Source organism: Mobula birostris, chromosome 4 (assembly GCF_030028105.1).
Source record: "Mobula birostris isolate sMobBir1 chromosome 4, sMobBir1.hap1, whole genome shotgun sequence".
In the NCBI taxonomy this organism is placed as follows: Eukaryota; Metazoa; Chordata; class Chondrichthyes; order Myliobatiformes; family Myliobatidae; genus Mobula; species Mobula birostris.
In genome coordinates, this window is record NC_092373.1 from 35,424,451 (window position 1) to 35,450,126 (window position 25,676).

The 25,676-nt window shown below is 42.1% G+C and overlaps 1 protein-coding gene across 8 annotated transcripts in view; it reads right to left on the reverse strand.

Moving 5' to 3' along the window:
• The window catches only part of vwa5b2 (von Willebrand factor A domain containing 5B2), a 171,446-nt gene that overhangs the window by 68,680 nt on the left and 77,090 nt on the right, over positions 1-25,676 (reverse strand). For all 8 annotated transcript variants that reach the window (XM_072255145.1, XM_072255143.1, XM_072255138.1 and 5 more), the window contains 8 exons: positions 23,090-23,247; positions 19,749-19,880; positions 11,301-11,425; positions 8,047-8,223; positions 5,129-5,239; positions 4,144-4,346; positions 1,874-1,988; positions 552-737 (listed from right to left, as the gene is read on the reverse strand). In XM_072255145.1, the coding sequence (XP_072111246.1) occupies positions 552-737; positions 1,874-1,988; positions 4,144-4,346; positions 5,129-5,239; positions 8,047-8,223; positions 11,301-11,425; positions 19,749-19,880; positions 23,090-23,247 (1,207 nt within the window). The remainder of the gene's footprint in view (positions 1-551; positions 738-1,873; positions 1,989-4,143; positions 4,347-5,128; positions 5,240-8,046; positions 8,224-11,300; positions 11,426-19,748; positions 19,881-23,089; positions 23,248-25,676) is intronic.

The following is a 25,676-nucleotide window of genomic DNA, read 5'->3' on the forward strand; positions in this document are numbered from 1 at the left end:
GCTTTTTGGAAAGAAACATATTAACCAACTCAGAAGCTGGTTCAGTTAATGTTAGATTCATGGAAGCATCCAGACCTCCTGATATTCTGATGATTGTGATTTGACTAAAATCTATTCACAAGGTCAATCTACCCTTTCTTTCCACTTTTCACAGCAAATATACTTTTCTGAATATGTATTCCTTTCCATGTCCTTCATCTCTAATCCTTTCCTCCTAATCCATCTATTGTGGTCACAAGTCAGCAACCATTCCAATTTCACGTGCCCATGAAATTACCAGTATAGTAATCACCTCACCACTTTCTACAGTGAGCGAGTACATTTCCCATCACCTTTTTCCCCGTTGCTATCTGCTCTCACCAGCACAATCCCTGACATCCCTCAGCCACTCGCTGATTTTCCCATTCTTCTTCTTCACCTGTCAGTATCTACTTGAACTGAACTTGCCTTTCTCATTATTTACTTTTTTTCTATTTGTTCACTGTCCTGAATACTGGTGCTTGTGTTCTTTTCTGGTCTGAATGTAATGAGAAGATTCAGACTAGACTTACAACATTCTTCTTCTTCTGGAATCCAGAAAGATCGTAAATGACTCCATAGCTGTTGAGATGGTCGCCTGGGTACAAAGGTCCAATTTCGATCGGAGTCAGAAGAACTTCTAAAGTATCTGGGAGATACCATTCGATGGTGATGTCACTCAAGACTGGCTCAATTGCTTTCTTTAAAGATTTAATTAGCTGATTGATAGAGAAAAAAATACATTAATATTCAGGTCCTGTTCTGTGATTTTTTTCTGATAACATAATGGGTAATCTGGCTCACTGAGCTCTCCAAATGAGGAATCATTAAAGTTTATTTGCATTCATTCCATGCAGAACCTGAGTCTGTTAAATCTTTGGTTGAAAAGCAGTCATGTTAAAGAAAGAGTCTCAATATTTCCCCTCTTTAGGATATTATTAGAGTATACTGACCATTATAATCTCTGAAAACAATTCAGCAAAATCATAAACATCTTAATTTTAGTTGGTTTGTTGCCAATATAAGTTGGAACTAAAACCGTAGCAGTATTCTGATGTTACTGAAGAGATACAAGTTATTAAATATAATGACAATAAATGAAAAACCATCTATTTTCTTCAATTTTATTTCAGCTATTGCTGGGAAATTATGTCTAAATGATTACATGTGCCCTACTCTTTAGCAAGAAATTGAACCAGCAAACCTAACTGCCCAAGGCATACATGAAAAGTCAGCAGATTTTTATCCTGAGGGCAAGACAAGACAGGTTCCCACACACCTGCTTTGTTATCTTCATTTCAATTCACACTTATGAAGAATTTACACGTTCAATTAGAATTCAAGCCATTCAACTAACAGCAAGAATATTTTAATCTGGAAGTAACATTAAATCAGACTGCCACATGAATTTGCTGGTTAATTTGAACTGGCAAAACACTGACCAATTATGGGCAGTTTTTTATTTAGACAATCCAGCTTTAACTAGCAATATGCCATTTTCAACACCATTTTATTTTTAAATTATTCTACTTCTGTCGAATTTCATAAACACTGAAGTAACAATGCTATTTGATATTTTCTTTACAAATTTAACATCAGTTTCACAGATAGCCTATGTATTTTGCCCGTTATTTAGTTTACACAAAACATGGGGATGAGGAAATATTGGTCTAAAGCTGACAGAGATGATTAGAAGAAGTGATGGGTTTGTAAAAGATTAATATGATAGGGTTTAGATATCAGAATTGAAGAGAAAGAACTACAACTGTTAATCAGCCAGATATTTATTGTCTGTTTTATACAGTATCAAGCCAAACTGATCTCAGCTTATGATTCAGTCTTATTGGCCACGTACCTTGGGTTTTAGCTGTTCACCTTCACTGAAAGATTCAAATGTTCCACCGGTGATCTTTGCTATTCTGTGTAGTAACCGCTTGCAAGCATTCGGACCCAGCCCATAACTGAAACATCTATTGAAATCTTCAGTTAAAATTGTGGTAATAGAAATACATAATTTTTTTCTGTAATTTGTCTTTAAAACTACGATAATGAAAGCAGTTAATATTAATCATGAGCTACAAGAAATGTTTACTGAACCCCTGCATGGGCAATGGTAGTGGCCTTAAACACTGCCAGCATTGTAAACTGTGCAGTTATGCTGCCAATTTTGCTAATGGCATTTTCCTTGGAATCAGCAGGTAAGTGCATGACTCCTGGACGCCAGCCTAATAAATCTCCTAATAACTAGTTTTAATTTGCTTTATTGTTATAGACATTTAGTAAACAACTTTGATCTTCTCAACACGTTTCTTCCTTTTGACCAAATAAGTAGTGTTGTCAACTATTATTACTAAAAACTAATTGGATATATAATTGGCGAATCAAACTAGTTCACTTGGGTTAATGCAAGAAAGAGAAGGCAAACTAAAGTCATATAGACTTTAGATTAACAAACTTTGATGGAAAGATTTGTACCACTTTAAACATAAAATTCTTTATAACGTGCATGTTTCTTATTTTCACTATAATGATACAATCACGAAGAAACTTACTTACAAACAGGACCTTCCAACGATGTTAAATAGCCAATTGATATATATATTGAATTATTTTTGTGTGAACCTCTAATTCCTAAACAAGAATGACAATTTCAATAGAGGCTATTCCTAAGTGTCAATGTCAGTTCAACTGGTGAGCACCTGGGTGATGATGGGTGGACTCGTTATCGTGCAGGTTGAGGATTAAAGATCAGTGTTACTGAGAATAGGTAAGAATTCCATTGGACTGGTTAAACCTAAAAGCAACAAAGATGGAACTGAGACAGAATGTTGTGAAAAAAGGCATTGTTGGTGGTGGAATGACTATCTGACCTGTAACTCCTGTCAAGTTAAACATCATACTGATGTAGCAAGGAGGTACGCCCTTAAGCAGTTTCCAGAAAGCAGAATGGATTTGATAGTTTTGGCTTGGGGTTTGTGTTAGACAATGGGCAGCATTATGCTGATGGACTGACTGGTTCCATACGGATTGCAGGCTACCAGCAGGGAGAAGCATCTGGCCTTGTGTTTCACAACACGGAGATGAGGAGCTGAATGCACTTTGCAACTTCCCTCCCTTCACCCCTCCCAGCTTCAGACCTGCATAGCCTCAGTCATTTGCTTAGAAAGACATGTAGCTTGCTTGCTTTTATTTTATGTCAATTTTCATATTATATTGATATTTTAATTAATTTACATGGTAATAATGCTTCAGGCAAAATCATTGTTTTTAAGAGAATAACTATTATCTTCAATTCTTTGAATTTTGTTTGATCATCAGAAACTTATAGCAATGCCGGAAAAGTCTTTGGATAGAAGAAGCTGTCAGAAGGTCATCAAGTGGTCAATGGGCAGAGCCTCAGTGTCTGTAGCCTGATCACCATACCCATGTCACTACCCCTCATGGAACAAACACAGCAGTGATACCAGCACAGCACTGGGAGCAACAAGCTGCAAGGAAGCATGAGGTATGGGGCAGGGCCAGCATGATCTTGCCCATTGGCTTCAGCATTTCCAATATCTGGTCTGAGGAAATAACTGTTCATATAGTAATGGACAGAAGAAATTTACCCGGGGGCTGCCTGGAACCGAGGGCTTTAGTTATAAGGTGAGACTGGATAGGCTGGGTTTATTTTCACCAAAATATAAGAGGTAGGGGGGGTTGATCTTATGTTTAGAACAAGCTGCCGGAGGAGATGGTTGAGACAGATGCAATTACTGTGCTTAAAAGGAGTTTGGACAGGAAAGCCATAGAAGGACACAGGCCTAATGTAAGCAAATGGGACCAGTGTAGATAGGCATAATGATTGGCAAGGATGAGGTAGACCTGAAGAGGCCCATTTCTGCGTTGCTATGAGAGAATCTGACAGTTGATCATGAGGAAGTGCTGGACCGCCCACATTTTCCCATGGAAAGTGACCTGTGTTTCAGATGATGTCTTCAATGGGCAGGCAGCATGCAGATAAGATGCAGTGAAATAGAAAAAATAAATTCAGTAAGTACCCTTTGAAGATAAGTATAGCGATCGATCGGTAGCACAGCATTTATCTAATGGAACACAAGTACGAAAGATTCATAAGCGACGTACCTTGCTGAGGTTGCATATTTTCGAACCAGCTCTATAATTTTCCCAGCATGGCACACTGATGCATCAGTCAAAAGAAAGAGCTGTCGAGGATACCCACAAAGCACCGGTTGCTTATAAATCCAGGATAAAGCAGCAAGGATATTGGTGCTGCCCATGTCAGCTCCCATTCTCTGAATATACTCACAGGCCAAGGACAGGGTCTCCTTTAAACAAATAAAAAGCTTCACTGGAGACTGCACAGAATTAATGTAAGATGAGAGTGAATTAATAATATTGCATGGCCCATAATTTAAATGCTCAATTTCAGGTTTGATTTCAAGTCAAAGGTCATGAATATTGCTCTCTTGGGGTGATATGGTAGTGTATTCATTATTGTGATGGTTTACAGTGGCAGCTGTAGGATCAGGTTTCAATTCCTGCTGCTGTCTATAAGGAGTTTGCATATTCTTCCCGTGACTGCGTAGTCCAGTGCTCCGATTTCTTCCCACATTTCCATAAGACGTACAGGTTGGGATCAGTAAGCTGCGAGCGGGCTTACGTTGCAAGGCAACACTCTCGGGTTGCCTTCAGCACAGTCCCTGTACTGTACTGGGCATTGACACGAAACTACACATTTCACTGCACGTTTCAATGCACATGCAACAAATAAAGCTAATCTTTCAACCTTTTCATCTTGTTCGGTACTTCAATTAGAACGTCTCAAAGTTTATGGCAGCAAGCAACTGATGATGAGTTGTTCTAACAAAAAGGGAAAATGGGTGACCGGTTTCGTCTTTCATTTCAGAAACTATTACATCCTCTCACCGGCCGGTGTGCTTCTGCAGAAATATAGGAAAACCGTATCCCACCTCACCCCTCAAATAATTGCACAAAATATTACAAAATAATTGTTGAAACAGAACATTTAAAATAAATGGTTGTGCTGTTCCAACTTAAGCTGTAAACACTTAAAGGAATTGACTTATATTTACGGTTGGGAGCTTACATCACTACACAGCCGACTGGAAGAGAAGAGAGTCCTCACATTCGAGCCTAAACCAATGATGTTCAGTAACGTTCCAGGAGGTAAACTTTTGATAGCAACTATCATTGCTTCCTGAAAAATAAAGCAAGATTGAAGCTGTTATTTCTTTTAGACATATTACATGCCATCATAAACACATTCTTCACTTCCTTTCTCATTGTAGCCTCTCATTTCAAAGCAGGGTAGCCAAGAAGTCCTCCACCTTCTCCACTCCTTTCCAACAGGGAATGCAGCCTGACAGTGAATATGTAATGCTTTAATACCTTGCTCAGCAAGTTTATTTTATGCTCCTTATGATCTTTCTTTCCTAATACTTGCAATTAAAATCAACTCCTTTGGGTTTTCTATACACAAATATGATATTGAACAAATCTGTAATTTGGCTGATGATTATTCATCTGTCAGAAGAGTTTTGTAGTTGAAAAGTTTAACCCAAAGGAAATTGAAGGTAAAAATGAAATTTATGGTTTATACAGTAGGTGAGTTTGGACACTAAATCCAACATGCCTTTTCACCCACTTATTTTCACTCAATTTTTCTCAGTCTCAGTAATATATATATTCTCAGTGTTTAAGTTGTGGTAAACTTTAGCAAACTTTCTCCTACTTGGAAAAGTAATGGAAGTATAAGACCAGAAAACCATTCGACATAGTAGCAGAATTAGGCCATTTGGCCCATTGAATCTGCTCCGCCATTTCATCATGGCTGATCCAAGTTTACCTCTCAGCCCCAATCTCCTGCCTTCCTTCCATATCCTTTTGTGCCCTGACAAATCAAGAATCTATCAACCTCTGCCTTAAATATACATGAAGGCGACCTCCACCACGGTCTGTGCAACGAATTCCACAGATTCACCACTCTCAGCCTAAAGAAATTCCTCCTCATCTTTGTTCTAAAAGGACTCCCCTCTGTTCTGAGGCTGTGTCCTCTGGTCTTAGAAGTTATGGAACATAATGGAAAATGTCATTAACAATATGGTCTATTTCCTTCATGACTTTCACAAAATTGTATGGGCAAAAGGCAGGGATATATTGAATCCCAGTACTGCAGGTATACCCCTTCAAGAATTTTCAGAGCAGATATGTTATTTTCCTTGATCAATTACAGGTTTATTCTGTTGAAAATCTAATTTACCCACTTTGCTGGTCTCCAATAAGGAATTTTAGGGAAGTCATTGTTATGGAGAATAGGAAGGAAAGCAGAGCTGAGGCCATTATATTATTGAACGACAAGAGCAGACTCAAGAGGCCTTATGGTTTCCACCTGTTAACCTTGCATGCACTGCCCTTAATAACACTGAACATCAAAACTCTGATTTTTGTGTATACATCAATCATACATAGCCTAATTTGGAATAAGTCTCAAGTCAACATTCTGGGAGACCTGTAATAATGTTCATTGTAATTTCCTGCATGGAATGTGAGCTAATAAAAATTAATCATGTTTCACTAGCTGTACAATTCATTTATACTGTCTATCAGTTTTTAATATTTGCTGCAGTAGAGAAAGGAGCAAGTATTTTGTTTACAAAACTCTTCTAACTCTGCAACCCAGTTTGCATTTGGTTCAGGCAGTGGTCTATCTGGGCTTTTAAATCGACCACTGAGGTAACACACAGTAGCTTCAACCCGAATTACTCTCAACCTGTGATGTTGCTCATAGATGAAGTAAGAAAGGCTTTATAAATGGCTGACTACGAATACAACATCAATAGGATGGCACTGGTAGTGTTGCTGCCTCACAGGTCCAGAGAACCAGCTTCATTCCTGACCCTCGATGCTGTCTGTGTGGAGTTTTCACGTTTTCCCTGTGAGGTGTGGGTTTCCTCCAGGTGCTCTGGTCTCCCGTGCTGGCTGGTAAGTTAATTAGCCACTGTAAATTACCTCTAATGCAAGTGGGCAGTAGGAAAATCAGAGAGACTTGGTGAGCATGTGAAAGGAAATTAGAGGGGGGGTATGATTTGTAGGATTATTCTGGAAACTTGATAGGCCAAGTGACTTCATGAGAAATGTGAGAATATGAGAAAATATGAATTCTATATATTGGCTGGTTGAGATTGTCCATCCAAAGCTGATTTTAAGATATTCTCTCGACAACTTCATCAACACCAAAGCTGAACTAAGCCAACACTGATAATGGATGTGAAATAAAGACAGAAGATGATCCAGTTGTGATGCTGTAATTGTGTTTTTTGATGAATATACACCTAGTAGTCACTTCAATGTATGCATGCTCATTAATGCAAATATCTAATCAGCTAATCATATGGCGACAACTCAATGCACAAAAGCAGGCAAACATGGTCAAGAGGTTCAGTTGTTGCTCAGACCGAACATCAGAATGGGGAAGAAATGTGATCTAAGTGATTTTGATCGTGGAATGATTGTTGGCGTCAGATGGGGTGGATTAAGTATCGCAGAAACTGCTGATTTCCTGGGATTTTCGCGCACAACAGTCTCTAAAGTTTACAGAGAATGGTACGAAAAACAAGAACATCCAGTGAGCAGCAGTTCTGTGGGTGAAAATGCCTTATTAACAAAAGAGGTCATAGGAGAGGGGCTAGATTGGTTCAAGCTGACAGGAAGGCAACAGAAAATCAAATAACCATGTATTACAACAGTGGTGTGCAGAAGAGCATCTCTGAATGCACAACACATTGGATGGGCTACAGCAGTAGAAGACCGCACGGGATCCATTCCTGTGGTTAATAAAGTGGCCAAGAGTGTAAAGTTTAACCCTGGCCTATATTTGACTCTAACCCTAGGCCTATGTGCAGTATTTCATTCCTCTGCTTTGACAGTAACATCAACTTAGTAGAGGCCTACATTTCCAAATGTTTCTTGACATTCAAAATTCAGACACACAAGTAAGAAACCCACTTTTATTTTCCCCATTTTAACGCCACTCCTGTCACCACTTCGGTCGATCAGGAATATAATCTCCCTGGTCACACTTCCAAAATCTGTGGCAATACTGTGGAGGTCAGGGCAGAAATTCAACATCAGCACAGGATTGAACCTGATGTCCTTATGAAAACGTTTCCGCACAAAATCAACCTGCAATGAGAAGGTACTCACTGTGAATGGACTTAGACAGTTACAATAACCTCCCCACCATATATATATAAAAAAAAATAGTATAACAACACTTCCCTACTCATTGAGCAAATAACGACAATGAATGTGTAGCATTTTCATGTTGAAATACATTTTGTACCAACATCCTCCCACCGTTGGATAAGTGATCAGTTACCCTTCAGGAGTAAGTCGAATATTGACCCACTACCTGGTTATCTATTTAATTATCTTTTATTTAGAGATATATCACGGAGTAGGCCCTTCCAGCCCTTCGAGCCGCACCACCCCCCTCCTCATCCCCTGAAAACCCTGATTAACCCTAACCTAATCATGGGACAATTTACAATAACCAAATAACCTCCCTGATACATCTTTGAACTGTGGGAGGAAACCAAGGGACCTGTAGAAAACCTAAGCATTCCACAGGATGTGCATAGACTCCTTACAGAGGATATTGGGATTAAACTCCAAACTCCAATGCCCCGAGCTGTAATAGTGTCACGCTAACTAGTACCCTACCATGACAGATTATGTTTAAATCTTCATCTTTATCCATAAGACTTCCATGATCTTGTAGTTATCTACTTCTGTGTTCTCCTCCAGCCATTTTAGAATTGCCAATAACCCACATCACAAGAGACACTATGTTCTTTAATGGAAGACTGGCTACAAAGTCAGTAACCTCTCCTCACAAGTTTCTGATCCAGCAGAGTCCCAGACCTAACGAAGCTGAAGGACTGCAGCATGATATTTGTCAGATTTCCCTATCAGACACAATTGCCTACAGCTTTGTGGTCAGAGCAGGCAAGGTGGGCCAAATGTCACGTCTTTCAATAAGACTGAAAGAGTACAAAGGAAATTTACAAGGATGCTGCCAGGACTTGAGGACTTGGAAGTCTGAGTAGTCTGTATGTTATTATTAAAGGCTGTCACGAGCCTTGTGGCCCATCAGGTTAGTGCTTATGCCGGTTTGTAAACACAAAATAATCTGCAGATGCTGGGGTCAAAGCAACACTCACTAAAAGCTGGAGGAACTCAGCAGGTCGGGCAGCATCCGTGGAAAAGATCGGTCAACATTTCAGGCCAGAACCGAAACGTCGACTGATCTTTTCCACGGATGCTGCCCGACCTGCTGAGTTCCTCCAGCTTTTTGTGAGTGTTGCTTATGCCGGTTTCCGTAGCGTGAAGCGACCGAGAGTACAAGACTTCCCCCCCCACCCCCCAGATAGGACGCCAGTCTATCACGAGGGTTAACCCCCAGCATTTTTGCCGGTACCTATTCTCAGCTGGGTAAATTGGAGCATTGTGTGGTTAAGCGCCTTGCTCAAGGACACACGGTGGCTTGGCCGAGGCTTGAACGCACGACCTTCAGATCGCTAGCACAACGCCCTAACCACTTGGCCACGTGTCATGCAGAAGTTTGAAAAGGCTAGGACTTTATTCTCTGGAGTATAGGAAAATGAGGGGAGATTTGACATAGGTATACAAAATTATGAGGGGTACTAATTGGGTAAATGCAAACAGGATTTTTCCACTGAGGTTAAGTGAGACTAGAAGTAGAGGTCATAGGTTAAGGTGAAAGGTGAAATATTTAAGGGAAACCTGAGGGGAACTTCTTCACTCAGAGGGTGGTGCGAGTGTGGGGTGAGCTGCCAGTGGAAGTGGTGGATGTGGGTTCAATTGCAACATTTAAGAGAAATTTGAATAAGCACCCAGAATTGAGGGATATGGAAGGCTATGGTCTTGGTGCAGGTTGCTGGGACTAGTCAGGATCACATTTCAGCACAGTCTAGATGGAATGAAAGGCCTGCTTCTGTGCTGTAGTGCTCTATGACTTTGTGGCTCAATGACAAGTTCCTCACAGCCAGTAAAGTTCAGCCCAGGTTCACCAGCTGTCAAAGCAGTTAGATGGATTTTAAAAGCAAGTACAGGGAGCAGAGGCTGCTGTGACTGGATTGCATGGGAGAAATATGAAAAAGACAGCTTCCTACATTACCCCTCTGGTGAGAAATAAACTAACTAAAACACATTCACAAACCCAACTGATCAGGCCAGGAGAGGCTACAGGCCCTCTGCACAGTCGAGCTGTTCCTGCTCCTGATAAGAAGGCATATATATGCGCCCCTTGATCTTCAGTTGTCTGAGAGATCATGCTATCCAATCTAACCCTGCTTTCCACCAATTTTTCAAATACTTATGTCCACATCTAATTATCTTTTAATGGAATGAGTGTTTCCATCTCCACCACCTTTAAGTCTGTAATGTCAAAATCCTTACCACTCTCCAAGTGAAAATATTTTCTTAATCTCCCTCTTACTCTTTTTTACCGATTACTCTGAGTCCATGTCTCTGGCTTTTTGACCTCTCTGCTGTGTAAAACTGGTCATTCATGTTTAATGTACATCCTCATCATTTTGCAAATATCAGTTAAGTTTTCTCCCATCCTCCATTGCCCCAAATGTTACGTAGCTAAGAATGCTGAAAAGGTGTTGGCTTGAAAGGGTAGAGTGACGGGGGAGCAGGGGGTGGGGTAGTCTTTCTAATATCTTAATATGCTGGTTGGAATTTTTTGCCTCCTTGCATACTGATCCCATGCAAGAAATTATTGATTGCACACCATATTATGCATACCATTTAAAACACCATTGTTTCATTACATTTGACAGGTTGGACAAATGGTGATGATCCAAACATTAGGGGAGTTTACTTTGATCTTGCATTTTATTACTTCATATAATAGCTCAGAACTAAAGTGCAGAGGGAAGATGTAGACAATACAACTGGCAGTATTAAGCTATCACTGGATTTCTAGTCACGCTTGCCTCATTTTTATCTGTCAAAGGCTAATGGATCTTTTTCCAAAGCATTAATTGGGTCGACACAAGGTGTGGTACTTTGCAAAATTGCTGTAGTTGTAATAAAATAGACAAGCTTTTCAGAAAGACTTCTCTTTATGGATTACTGAGAACTTGTCTGGAGCAATTACATCTCCTTAGTTAAATCAAAGTGCACTCGTTTCATTTTTGCATATGTTATTCTGAAAGGCTGGTTCTTACCTTTTTGTCAGTATTAGAGTTTTTTTTCAACACTCGAGTGAAATCCCGTCTATTTTTAATGTGCTGCTCATACTCTTCAAAACTCAAGCTGCCTTTCTCCAGCAGGAGGTGTGGAACATGCGGCTCTTGTAAAAGAGAAAGGTCAATATTCATAACTTTTCAGTGCTCCCTACAAGAAACGTCTCTCAAACCTTCATTCCCAAGAAAAATTATATTGAGTGCCCATTCTACAGAGCAAAATTCTGAACCATCCCTCTCCCTACAAGGTCCAGATTCACTTATTATCTCTACACATCAATAAGATTGAAAGAGTGCAGAGAAAATTTACAAGGAAGTTGCCTGCACCTAAGTTACAGAGAAACATTGAATAGGTTTGGACTTTATTCTCTGAAGTGTAGGAGAATGAGGGGAGATTGGATTGAGCTGACATTTTGAGGGGTATATATACGGTAAATGCCAGCAGGCTTTTTCCACTGAGGCCAGGTGAGACTAGAACTAAAGGTCATGGGTTAAGGGAGAAAGGTGAAATATTTAAGGAGAACCTGAGAGACAACTTCTCCACTCAGAGGGCAGTGTGAGTGTAGAATGGTGGAAGTGGGTTCAATTGCAACACTTAAAGAGAAGTGTGGATAAAAACATGGACGGGAGGGATAAAGCGGACAGGTACGGATGATGGGAGTAGGCAGAATAACAGTTCATCATGAACAAGATGGGCTGAAGGGCCTGTTTCTGTGCAGCAGCATTCCATGTGCTCTATTAAGTGTGGATGTTAAATAATTATTACAAAAGTATCTTTTATTGCATAATTAGGTCCAAAAAAATCCGGAACTACTGTATTCCAACAACAAGAACCTCTCTAGTGACATGCCTTTTTTTTTAATTTAGAGAGCTAGGTATGCAAGATGTGGTAACACAGCATTAGAAAAAATAATGGAAGTTGTCTTGGTCTGTCTGAAGCCCTAATATTGGATTAATTAATACTTTATTATTAAATTGCAAGGCTATGAGAGACGTGGGATCGATCTGCTTGGAGACGGCATGTTTCCAATGGTCCAATGGACTCCTTCTGTAAAGTAATAAGTAGGTAAATAATTAGATGAGCAAAATCACTGGCACATAAAAGCAAGCTGAATGTAAAACAAGGGTTCCACCAAAACCTACCTTAATCCCATCAGATGAATAATTCTCACACTTCTAACCCCAACTGTTCACTCCTTGCACCCTTTCAATCACAGGTTTAGATTTCAGAGGTGATAAGGCCTTGCTGCTGAACTTGTCTGTGATACTACATTAACTTTTATTAAGTTGTCTCTCAGCTCTTAACAAAGAAAAGTTCAAGTTCAAATTCAAGCTTATTGTCAGCTCACTGAACATATTTCCAACCAAACACAACAATGGTGCACCCAGAGAACATATCAGACACATCACATAAATCAAAATATTACCACAAGAAAGTTAATACAATATAAAATATAGTTCAAAGTGCATGTCATGTTCAGCACAGGTAAGCAATAAACAGTAAACAACTCCCTGTCCGAGTGACGAGACTTGAATTGACTTTATCTCTTACATCCTTCATATACGAGTAAAAATCTTTACATTGTGTTTCTATCTAAATGTGCAATGTGCAATCATAGTAATTTATAATAAGTAGAACAGTCAATGTAATGTAGGGTACATTCAAGTCAGCGCAAGTTCATCAGTCTGATGGCCTGCTGGAAGAAGCTGTCCCGGAGCCTGTAGTCCTGGCTTTTAGACTGCGATACCACTTCCCAGATTGTAGCAGCTGGAGTAGATTGTGGTTGGGATGGCTTGGGTCCCCAATGATCCTACAGGCCCTTTTTACACACCCGTCCTTGTAAATGTCCTGAAGTTTACAACTACAGATGCGTTGGGCTGTCCGCGCCACTCTCTGCAGAATCCTGCGATTAAGGGAGGTACAGTTCCCATTCAGGGTAGTGATGCAGGCAGTCAGAATGCTCTCAATTGTGCCCCTGTAGAAAGTTCTTGGGATTTGGGGGCCCATACCAAACTTCCTCAACTGTCTGAAGTGAAAGAGCTCACCACACAGCTGGTGTGTACAGACCATGTGAGGTCATCAGTGATGTGGATGCCAAGGAACTTGAAGCTGTTCACCCTCTCAACCCCAGATCCATCGATGTCAATAGGGGTTAGCCCGTCTCCATTCCTCCTGTAGTCCACAACCAGCTCCTTTGTTTTTGTGACATTGAGGGAGAGGTTGTTTTCTTGACACCACTGTGTCAGAGAGATGACATCTTCTCTGTAAGCCACCTCGTTATTGTTTGAGATAAGGCCAATCAATGTAGTGTCGTTGGCAAATTTAATTAGCAGATTGGAGCGTGGCTGGCAATACAGTCATGGGTATACAGGGAGTAAAGGAGGGGACTCAGTACGCAGCCCTGAGGGGCTCCTGTGTTGAGAGTCAGAGGGGTGGAGGTGAGGGAGCCTACTAGTACAACCTGCTGGTGATCTGACAGGAAGTCCAGGATCCAGCTGCACAAGGCAGGGTCAAGGCCAAGGTCTCTGAACTTCTTGTCGAGCCTGGATGGAGCTATCATATTGAATGCTGAACTGTAGTCCAAGGACGGCATTCTCACATAAGCATCCTTCTTCTCCAGATGTGTAAGGACAGTATGTAGAGCATTGGCTATTGCATCATCGGTTGATCAGTTGTGTCGGTAGGCAAATTACAGGGGGTCCAGTTTGGGTGGTAGCAAGCTGCAGATGTAATCCTTGACCAGCCTCTCAAAGCATTTGCTTATTATTGAGGTGAGTGCGACAGGACGCCAGTCGTTCAGGCATGTTACCTTGGTCTTTTTTGGTACAGGGACAATGGTGGATAATTTGCAGCAGGAGGGCACTCTACACTGGGAGGGGGAGAGATTGAAACTATCAGTAAACACACCTGCGAGTTGTGCTGAGCACATCCTGAGTACTCGCCCTGGGATGCCGTCCGGTCCCGCAGCCTTGCGACTGTCCACTCGTTGGATACATCTATGTACCTCAGCCTCAGAGATGACCAAGTTGCAGCTTTTAGTGGTGTTTTTCCTCAGCGGCTCAGAGTTAGTGACATCAAACCAAGCATAAAAACAACTGAGCTCATCTGGGAGAGAGGCCGCGATGTCGATGGCACCACAGCATTTGCTTTGAAGTCTGCGATGGTGTAAACCCTCACCACAAGTCACGTGTGCTATTCATTGTGAATCTTGACTCAATCCTCTCCCTATACTGTTGTTTCACAGCTTTGATAGCTTTGTGCAGATCATAGCTGGTTTTCTTGAGCTCCAGTTAATCTTCAGCGATGTAAGCTTGACGTTGCACTGTAAGTGCTGCTCGCATGGAACTATTGATCTAGGATTTCTGGTTCAGGAAGACCCTGACCGACTTCTGAGGGACAGTATCATCAATGCACTTCCAGATGAAGCACGTGACTCCATTAGTGAACTTGGAGACATCCTCATCATGGAAGACATTCCAGTTGAGGTCATCAGCATGGAGACCGATTGGTCGGACCAACAGTGGACGGTTTTAACTATGGCCAGCTCTTGTTTCAGCTTCTGATTGTACGTCGGCAGAAGCAGGATCAAAGAATAATCTGATTTTCCAAAAGCTAGGCGAAGGAGAGCTTTGTAAGCGTTGCAGAAAGGAGTGTAACGGTGGTCGAGTGTGTTATCTCCATGAGTGCTCACCTGGATGTGCTGACAAAACTTCAGAGAGACTATCATCAGCGAAGCTCGATTAAAGTCACCCGCGACGATGAAAGCAGCCTCTGGGTGTGCAGTCTCCAGCATGTTGACGGTCTCGTACAGTTCCTTGAGAGCCAGGTCAGTATCAGCCTGCAGCGGAATGTACACCACTGTGATGATAACAGCCGTGAACTCCTAGGCAGCCAGTAGGGTCTGCACAGCAGCACCAGGTATTCCAGGTGTTGGGAACAAAAGGATTTGAGTGTATGCACATTCTGGGAGTCACACCAAGCATTGTTGACCATGAAGCATACCCCTTCTCGTTTACTCTTCCCAGTGAGGTTTTCTGACCTGACCACTCGGAACAGGAAGAACCTAAAGGGCTTGTTGGCGTGACCCGGTATCTCCTCCATCAGCCAGGTCTCCACAAAGTACAAGACGTTGCATTCCTTTGTTTCCTACTGATAGGAGATTCTGGTTCTCAGTTCGCAAAGCTTGTTATCCAGATATTGAACGTTAGCCAGGAGTATGCAGCGGTCGATTTGCACACCATCTCAGCCTCACCAGGATGCCAGCCCTTCTCCCTCGCCACCAGCACACCAGTACTTCTTCTGAGGTAGTGGTGGTGTAAGAGATGAGTCTCCCATGGATCATGCAAGAGGAGATCCCAGTGTAGGAAAGGCAGCACATCGTGGGTAAATGCAGTCTTTCCGATGTTTGGAAGGTGATGGCAGGGTATTCATTAGTCTCACAGCCTGAGGGAAGAAGCTGTTACCCAGTCTGACAGTTCTAGTCCTGATGCTCATATACCTCCTTCCTGACGGTAGTGGGTCAAAGAGATTGTGGGCTGAATGGTAGGGATCCTCAACAATGCTTCTGGCTCCTTCATCTACAACGTTCTTGGTAAATGTCACAAATAGTGGGGGAGGGAGACCCCAGTCTTGGCAGTTTTTACTGTCCTCTGTAGGGTCTTGTGGCCTAATGCCTTGCAGCTTCCATACCACACAATGATACAAACAGACAGGACTCTCTCAAAGGTGCTCCTGTAGAAAGTTGTTAGAATGGGGATGAGGAGACTTGCACGCCTCAATATCCTCAGAAAGTTTAGACACTGCTCTGCCCTCTTGTCTAATGAGACAGTATTGTGGATCCAGGTTAGACCATCCATTATGTGCACATTGTGGAACTTTGTGCTCCTCATTCTCTCCATGCCAGAGCCATTGGTGTGCATTGGAGAGTAGTTGACCTGTGCCTTCCTGAAAACCACAATCATACCTTTGGTCTTGTCCATGTTGAGACTCAGGTTGTTGTTCCCCCACCAATTGACAAGCCTCTCTCCCTCCTCTCCCCCTCCTCTCCGTACACTGACTCATCATCGTTGCTGATGAAGCCAACCACAGTTATGTCATCAGCGAACTTGATGATGCAGTTAAACTGGACCTGGCAGTGCAAGTTGTGAATTGGCGGCAGACTGAGCACACAGCCCTGGGTGGGGTGGGTGGGGGGCACAAGTGCCCAGAGAGATGGAGCTTGAAATGTTGCTTCCAACTCTAACTGACTGGGGTCCTTCCATTAACAAGCCCCAGATCCAGTTGCAGAGAGTGGTGTTGAGTATGAATGAGGACAGTTTACCCACGAGCCCCCTGAGGGACGACTGTGTTAAATGCTGAACTGAAGTCGATGAACAACAACCTGGTGTTTTCTGGGTGGGATGGGACACAGTGGCGGGCTGAGACTGTGACATCATTACACCACAGCAGGCGAACTGAAAAGCACACAATGTAGCTGGAAGGTGGGATTTTATACAATCCATTACCAGCCACTCAAAGCACTTCATGGCTGTTGATGTCTGTGCCACAGGGCGGTAATAGTTTAAGTCAGTTACCATTGCTCTGTTGGGCAACAGGATGTTGGTGGCTACCTTGAAGCCTGCAGGGACAGTGGACAGTTGCAAAGAGATATTAAAGATGTAGGTTAAAACCTCTTTTAGCTGGACTGCACAATCCCTCAGCACCTGACCAGGTATGTTGCCAAGCCCTGCAGAAGAAGAATTAAAAGAGGAAGAAAAACTGATAGGAAGGGTAAGATGAAGGAACACATACCAATCCTCATAGAGAGATCAGAAGTAGAGTGAGTGAGCAGCTTCAGGTTCCTGGGTGTCAAGATCTCTGAGGATCTAACCTGGTCCCAACATATCCATGCAGTTATAAAGAAGGCAAGACAGCGGCTATACTTTATTATTAGTTTGAAGAGATGTGGCATGTCAACAAATACACTCAGAAACTTCTATAGCTGTACCATGGAGAGCATTCTGACAGGCGGCATCACTGTCTGGTCTGGAGGGGCTACTGCACAGGACCGAAAGAAACTGCATCAGCTGTAAATCTAGTCAGCTCCATCCTGGGTACTAAGATTTCGGTTACCCAGGACATCTTAGGAAGTGGTGTCTCAGAAAGGAAGCGTCCATTATTAAGGACCTCCAGCACCCAGGGCATGCCCTTTTCTCACTGTTACCATCAGGTAGGAGGTACAGAAGCCTGAAGGCACAGACTCAGCAATTCAGGAACAGCTTCTTCCCCTCTGTCATCCAATTCCTAAATCGACATTGAAGCTTTGGACACTACCTCATTTTTTTTAATATACAGTATTTCTGTTTTTGCACATTTTTTAAATCTATTCAATATATGTAATTGATTTACTTATTTATTATTATTATATTTTAGTTTTTTTTCTCTGCTAGATTATGTATTGCATTAAACTGCTGCTGCAGATAATAAACTTGATTCTGATTTATGGGAGGCATATTCAGAACCTTTTGCCCGGGGTAGGAATGTCAAATACTTGAGGACATGCACTTAAACCGAGAGGGGGAAAGTTTAAAGAAGTTATGCAAGACATTTTTTTTTAAAACACAGAGAGTGGCAGGTACCTGCAAGGGTAATGGTGGAAGCAGATGCCAAACTGGCATTCAAGAGGCTTTAAGATGCAGAGCTGAATATGCGGCGAATAGAGGAATATGGATCATGTGCAATCAGGAGAAATTTAGTTTAATTTGGCATTGTTTTTGTCATAGACATTGCAGGCCAAAGGGGACGTTACTGTACTGTTCTGATCTGTGTTTTACCTGGTGGATGAGGACAATCCAATAACCACCATTTACATGGAATTTCAAAATAAGCCTTGAGCAATGATACTGAAGTGAACTTTTTGAAAAGGTTGAAGTCTGTTAAATAAATATCAGATTATCAGAATAGCATGTTAGTTTATCTAAGCAGTAAGGAACAACTGACAACAATCACCTGGGAAAGATATTTCACCTGGGAGAAGTATTCCCAGAGAGAGATCTGTCAAGGAGTCCACTGTTGGGACAGATCCAGTTGGCACTTTCCCACTTCCTGGAATCAGTGCCCAGGTTCACCCCATAGCCAATTATCCAGTCCCTGGGCTGAAAACCAAGAGCCTTATCATTAGGTCCAGTGATCCAGGATCCAACATGCCAATTGGGTCTTCAGCTGTATGGGTCTATGCCCCATCCTGAAATGCCCTGATATCTCCTGATCAAAGACAAACCTGTGATCATGACGTCACCTTCTGTCAGAGTTCTCACTGATTTTACTATTTTGCATACAGAGATATTTACATACAATTACAATTTAAGCAAACTCATTTTTAAAAAAACATACATAGAAACAATTTAACAACTATGCAAAGTTTCTGTTTTGACTCCTAAATCTTTGCAGTACTACTCCCACTGGATTTGTTGGCATCTCAGATTGCTCTGCAGGAAAAAAACGTGCAGAGGAACCTGAGATACCAAAAGGTACCTGTAAATTACCAGGGTAAAACTGGGATCCATTACTGGATTCCATAATGGACCCAGTAAAAGAGGTAATGACTCCTTTGTCCGAATGAATAAGTCATGCCAATCTCACAGCATGAAGTCATGGGCTGATGCCTGTTGATTCTGATTGGGGTACCGGAGTACCAGAGTAGTGAAAGTTTTTCCAACGGTGGGACCTCAACTCAAAAGGATCCTGCATTTGAGGAGTGGCAGAATTGAGATATTGAGCAACTGTTGAGTGCATTCAGTGTTTGAGTTGGGCTGCTGTTTTACACTCTCTCTCTCTCTCTCTGACATTGTTTCTTGTTGGATGACATGGTGCTGCCACTATGGCTCCAGACACCATGGTTGGATCTTGACCCCAGGTGTTCGTGTGGAGTCTGAACCTCTTCCTAGTTACTACATGTGTTTGCGCCTGGTGATCCAGTTTGCTCCCTCATCCCAAAATCAAGTTCATTGGCGACTGCAGATTACCCCTCAATGAAGATCAGAATTGAAAGGAAACTTGAAAGAAAATAAATTGCAGGGCTAGAAAAAAATGAGCAGAGGAGTAGGAGACGTGGGATCAGTCCGCTTGGAGACAGCATGTATCCAATGGTCAAATGGTCTCCTTCTGGAATGGTGCTTTTCTTTTGTTGCCTGTCGGGCCAACATGCTATGACAAATCCTAAAATGTGTAAACATACACGGTGAATAAAGCCGTGAAGTAATAAATAGGTAAGTCACTAGGTGAGCTAAATCACTGGCACATCTAAGCAAGCTGGGATGTAAAACAGGGGTTCCAACAATGCCCACCTTAAGCCCTTCGGGTGGGTTGGCTTAAAGTTATCCAGTCTCCATTTTGGCACATTATAGTTACGTTAGCTGAATATTTGCAATCTCACAAGATAAAAGGCTTACCACATGGATGCAATATGATTTGGAGGTTCCTGTCATATTGGTGTTTCTCGGCCAGTGTGATGTAGAGAGTGGAAGCAGACCGAGCAATGGGATCTGCACCAGCCCGTAGTGCATGTGTAGGGCTCTCCACACCTGCAAAGCAACAGGAATTAAAATTGAAGATATCAAAGTTGCAGAAGTTTCCAGGGCTTCCCACCCAGTGGAATAGGTATTTTAAAATGTTCTGCAAAAACAGGGATTAACCTATTGCCTCTTCTCACCTCTGCTCCCATTGCAATCTTTCTTTCAGCCTGAGTGTATCATCCATTTTGTGCCTGTATTCCACAGCTCAAGGCCACATGCTGCCACAGCTACAACAGCTTCCTTAGAGGTGGTGCCTCTCTTTTCCTGAAGACACCAGAAAGCTAGGCCCTTTCCTGTGTTTGTTTGGTAACTGCCTCCATTGCTCTGGCAATAACAAGCACCTGCTTGAAATTCAGTTCCTCCTCACACAGCAACTCCCTTCAGCACGTACCTTTTGATTCTACAGATTATATGATCCAGGAAGATCTCCTGCAAAATTGTAGCATACTTACAGAATTCAGCACTCCAGTGCAAATCTATAAAATGTCACCTAGATGCTACTTAAACATACCATTGAACTACAGGAGTGGGACAATGGGCATTTATTACATTCAGCTAGCTTTCCGAACTCTTCAAATGTCTTGAATCCTGATTTTCCTGGAACTAGCAACATGTTAATGAAGATGCATGTACTAGCTGTGAGTGAAAAACATTTCTTTCTCCTCCTGGAATATCACTTTCAACAAAATAAAAATCTAATTCAATCCATTACGTTCTGCAAAGATCAATGGTATAGAATGTAGTTGCCGTGACCATGCCAGAAGACACCTCGTACAAGAGCAAATGACAGAATAAAGGAAATTTTGCTCAGTCTCAATAATCTATGCTGCTCCACAGTGCAAGAGAATGATCTAAAATTTTCACAAAAGCCAACTCACACTTGTGAAAGCAACCTTGTTATTCTACGTTCATCTCTTTTGCTAATTGTCCTTAAAAACGCTGTTCAAGGTATTCATACTGGTCCAGGTTAGTGTCTGTTCCCCATGCTGCACAACCCACTCCCAATTCCCCACCCCCACCCCCATTAAAGTAATTGCTTTCCACTGTAAAAGCAATGTCTTCTATATTCAATTAGAACTGCTTTCTTACAACCCGATACTTAAATTTATCGACAAAAAAATAATGCTGCCCTCATTATTATTCAGAACCTCACTGTGGTGTGCTTACAGTCAGAGTGATTTACTGCATTAGGGCTTGGATTGTATGGAAACTCTTCAGATTCCTTCTGTCAGAAGTAATTGTGTTTAGCACAGAAACTGCAGGAATCAATCTGTTGGATTGACTCAAACTATTGATTATTTCTACCTCTATATGCCTGTCCTGAATATTTCATAAAGGTTGTGAATAATTATACATTCTAGGGAAAAAAGGGTGCCTTCTGCCTAAATTTAATTTCATGCCACATGTGGGGGAGAAAGGCTTTAACTACTACAGTTCCTCACTGTTCCGCGGGATTTTAATGAAGGTTCTAAAATATTTGGATCGGGGAGAAGAAAGGGAAGGAGAAATATGTGGGAATTTACCTCTGCCTCGTTTATTTTCAATGCAGTATTTGCTATTGTTATCTAAAAACATTAAAATCTACATATTCCAATATTCTGTGTTCGGGGAAACCAAACCACCGACTGGAAATCACTTGCATTCAACTAGGATAAAAGGTGAAATAAGACAATCCCATAGCAGTAAGCTGCCTGGGCTCAAAGCTGATTACATTATCGAATATTCTCGGGCATGGAGATGACAAGAGAAGAAAGAGGTCATTTTAACCTGATGTGATGGGGTGGGGGTGGGGGTGGGGTAGTGACTGAAAATTACCTAACCTATCCCTTTCAGGTTTCAGTTTAGATGGGGTCCAGTAATGGCACAATAACCAAACGGCTCGAACGAAGAGACATGAATACAAATCCCACAATGGCAATCGTGGATATGAATCGAGTTACTAATAATCTGGAACTTTGAAAAGACAGCTAGACTTGGTCATGTTGATCACAAAGGTAGCCCACCATAGGCCAGGCCATGTCCATATATGCTTCAAGATTTGCAGAAATGTGGTTGATTCTGAAGCGATCGCTGAAATGGTTTGGCAAGCGATTGGAGAAAGATAATCATAATGGCCTTGCCAGCTATGCCAACATCCCATGAAAAGAATGACTAGAAAGAAGGTGAGGGATGGCTGACTAAAATCCAGTTTTAACTGGCGTGTATCATAGGAAATAGGTGCAGGAGTAGGCCATTCGGCCCTTTGAGCCTGCACTCGAGGAGGTTATCTTCACATAGGCCTTTTAAACCATTCTACTGGGACTGAGGACTGTCTACTCTGTAAAATAAGGTAAAAAGGTCTGGGTAAATGTGCTTGGAGCACTCCTTCTGGGAGTTGTGTCTGCCACTCTCTGAGCCAAACTCACCCAAGGATGGCAGCCACAACTGTACTTTGCTGTGTACTGTGGAGGCAGCACGTGAACACAAGTGGTTCTTTCTCTTCAGAAGAAGCATGCTCACTCACTTCCAGCCTCATGACTGATAACTCTCTTATGTATTCCCACCACCCACCCATCAGTCCTTTCTCTTGGACCCCCAAAAACTCATACTCCCAGTATCATCTCTCTCGGACAACCCACCTCCTCCATGAGTATGGTCCTTCCTTCCATCAAAAACGTTCTCTCACATCAGAGCCCACGGGACACCACTCTGTTCCTGATCAATACAACCCTACATTCATCTGAACATCATCTCGCAACACCCCTATCCCAACATCACTGCTTCCTCCACGTAAACACTCAGTAGATACATTCAAAGAACGCCTTGCTCCAGGGCTACCACAGGTGAATTCTGTTGCGAAGGAGCTACAGCATTCTACATTACTGGATGGGCCTACACTGAGAATGGCCATTACAGAGCCTATGGAGGAGATGAGCTAGGTTCTGGATCTTGCCTGGATCAAATGGACCTGAGGAATGATATCGATGGCCCGGCATCAGTGGGGGAATCAGTGGTTGATAACTAAAGAAATATAGTGAGAAAGCAGCAGCTATTTGAACAATCCACCCTTCAGGGTTGCCTCAGTTTACAATAGCTTTTCATGTCGAAGTGAAACTAGTCCAGATTTCGGCATCTGCAGTCTCCAAGTCTCTAATTAAGTCAGTGCTCCTATAAAACATGCACTCCTATAAAGGAGAGCGGTAGACATTGATAAGCTTCTAAACAATGGCATTTCTTACCTGCTAGGAGACAGGGGCCGCGCACTAGCATCTCAAAGCTAAATTCATATGGCACTGGGTTGAATACTTGTCCTGTTAAGATCTCTGGTAGGCTGCGGTGTTTGTTGGATTTCTCTACTCTGATACCCCCTGCTCCGAAGCAATTGGTAGAACTAAACCTATAGTTAGAGAAAAGAAAAGGACTATAAATACTCAGGTAAAAGCAAAACTTACGAAGAGTATAACAATTGAAATATAATTAGCGAACTTCTCCAATGACCTCACAGCACCACCCTCAGAAGCATGGTTGCTATTAACGTTTAAGATTACTGGTTACGAAAAATTAGGCTTACTCCTGTTTGTGGAGTTTTCAACCAGTAGTGGATAGTGTGGTACAGTCATGCGTCAGCAGTGAGAACAGCAGTGGGCTGAGCACACAGCCTTGGGGAGCACCACTGCTCGGCGTAAAGGGACAGGGGACACGGCTGTGGCCTTACATATGCTTCTAAGTTTATGTGTATATCAACTCCTCCCTACCACTGAGCATGTCTACTGCACAAAGAGCACTGCTGCTAAAAAGCCCCATCCATCATCAAGGACCCTCATCATTCAGACCATGCTCTCTTCACGATGCGACCGCCAGGAATGATGTCCCAAACCACCAGGTTCAGGAACAGTTATTACCCTTCAACCATCAGCCTCCTGAACTGATAACATCACTCACCACAACACTGAACACACTTTCAAGGACTCAACAACCTCTCAGTATTACTTATTTACTTATTATCATTGGAGGAGGAGAAGATGGCGGCGCAACACAGCGCGCGCAGCCTCTCCGGTGAATTATATCTGTAATCTGTCAAGGTACCGTGCACAATTCTGATTTGATGGAGACAGACGTGAGAGTACGGAGGAACGTCTGGAGAAACTTCTGAAATGCCCGCTTCCCTGTCGCTGCTACTGTGTGGTAACTGGAATCTCCAGAGGGGTAGGCCCTGAATCCTCAGCTTTGCTTGTTTCGGCGGCTGGGACTAAGTCGAACGTGCTCGGCAGGGGATGGCACTCGGGAGGCTGTATCGGAGGGGCTGGTTGGAGGCTCAAAGTTTTCGGATGGACGGACTCGCTGTGTAGTTGGTGCCTTGGAGGTTTATGGCAGGGAGTTTCTCCCTTTTGCCGCCTGCTATCGGGGACTTGGGAGTTGATCGGGACTTGAGACTTTTTTTTTTACTGTGCCCATGGTCTGTTCTTTATCAAATTATGGCATTGCTTTGTACTGCTGTAACTATATGTTACAATTATGTGGTTCTGTCAGTGTTAGTCTTTGGTTTGTCCTGTTTTCTGTGGTATCACTCTGGAGGAACATTGTATCATTTCTTAATGCATGTATGCATTTCTAAATGACAATAAAAGAGGACTGAGTGTTCTCATAATCTAATCTAACCTACTATTTGATTTTTTTTTGCATTTGCACATTTTTTTGGAAACTTGTTTGTCAGTTTTTGTGCGTAGTTTCTCATTGAGTCTATTGTATTTGTTCTGTGGTGAATGCCCGCAAGAAAATGATTCTCAGAGTAGTATATGGTGAGATATATAATGAGTATTTTGATAATAAATTTACTTCAAACTTTGAAATTTGACGTTTCAATTCACTCCCGAGCAGAGCACTCATTTACTTCAAACTTTGAAATTTGACGTTTCAATTCACTCCTGAGCAGAGCACTCATTATGGCAAATCCAGCAAGATGGTTAGTTTGAATTCAGTTCCTGGTCTCTACAGCCTCACACTCTCCTGTCCCCATCTACTGAACATGCGCAATACACTTCCAAGCTCCAGACATTACAATTGCCAATTTTCCTCTTATATTAACAAGTACCTCCACAAATCCTTTTTTATAAATTTATATTTTTATTGAATATATTATTTTATAAGTGACAGAAACATTGAAAAAATTATACATTTATACTGATAACTTGAATTTATGGAGTTCAACCCAGTAAAGAGTGAAGTGATTCAATTCGGAAGGTTGATTTTGAAGGCAGAAGGGTTACTGGCAGGATTCTCAGCAGTGCTGAGGAACAGAGGGATCTTGGCGATCACATCGCTCAAAGTTGCCAAGCAAATTGATGGGGTTGTTAAGAAGGCGTAAAGTGAGTTGGCCTTCATTAGGCACGGGATTGAGTTCAAGAGCCAAGAGGGAATATTGCAGCTCTATAAAACCCTGGTTAGAACGCACTTGGAATATTGAATGCAGAGGAGATTACCAGGATGCTGTCTGGATTAGAGGGCATGCCATATAAGGGTAAATTGAGCGAGATAGGCCTTTTCTCTTTGGAGCAAAGTAGGATGAGAGGCAATTTGATAGAGGTGTACAAGATGATAAGATGCACAGATTGAGTGGACAGACAGAGACCTTTTCCCAGAGTAGAAATGGCTAATATGAGCGGGCATAACTTTAAGATGATAAGCAGAAAGTATAGGGGGGATGCTAGGTTTTTTTGTACACTGAGAGTGGTGGGTGTATGGAAAGTGCTATCTGGAGTGGTAGTAAAGGCAGATATATTAGGGACATTTAAGAGACTCTTAAAGGCACAAAGATGATAGAAAAAT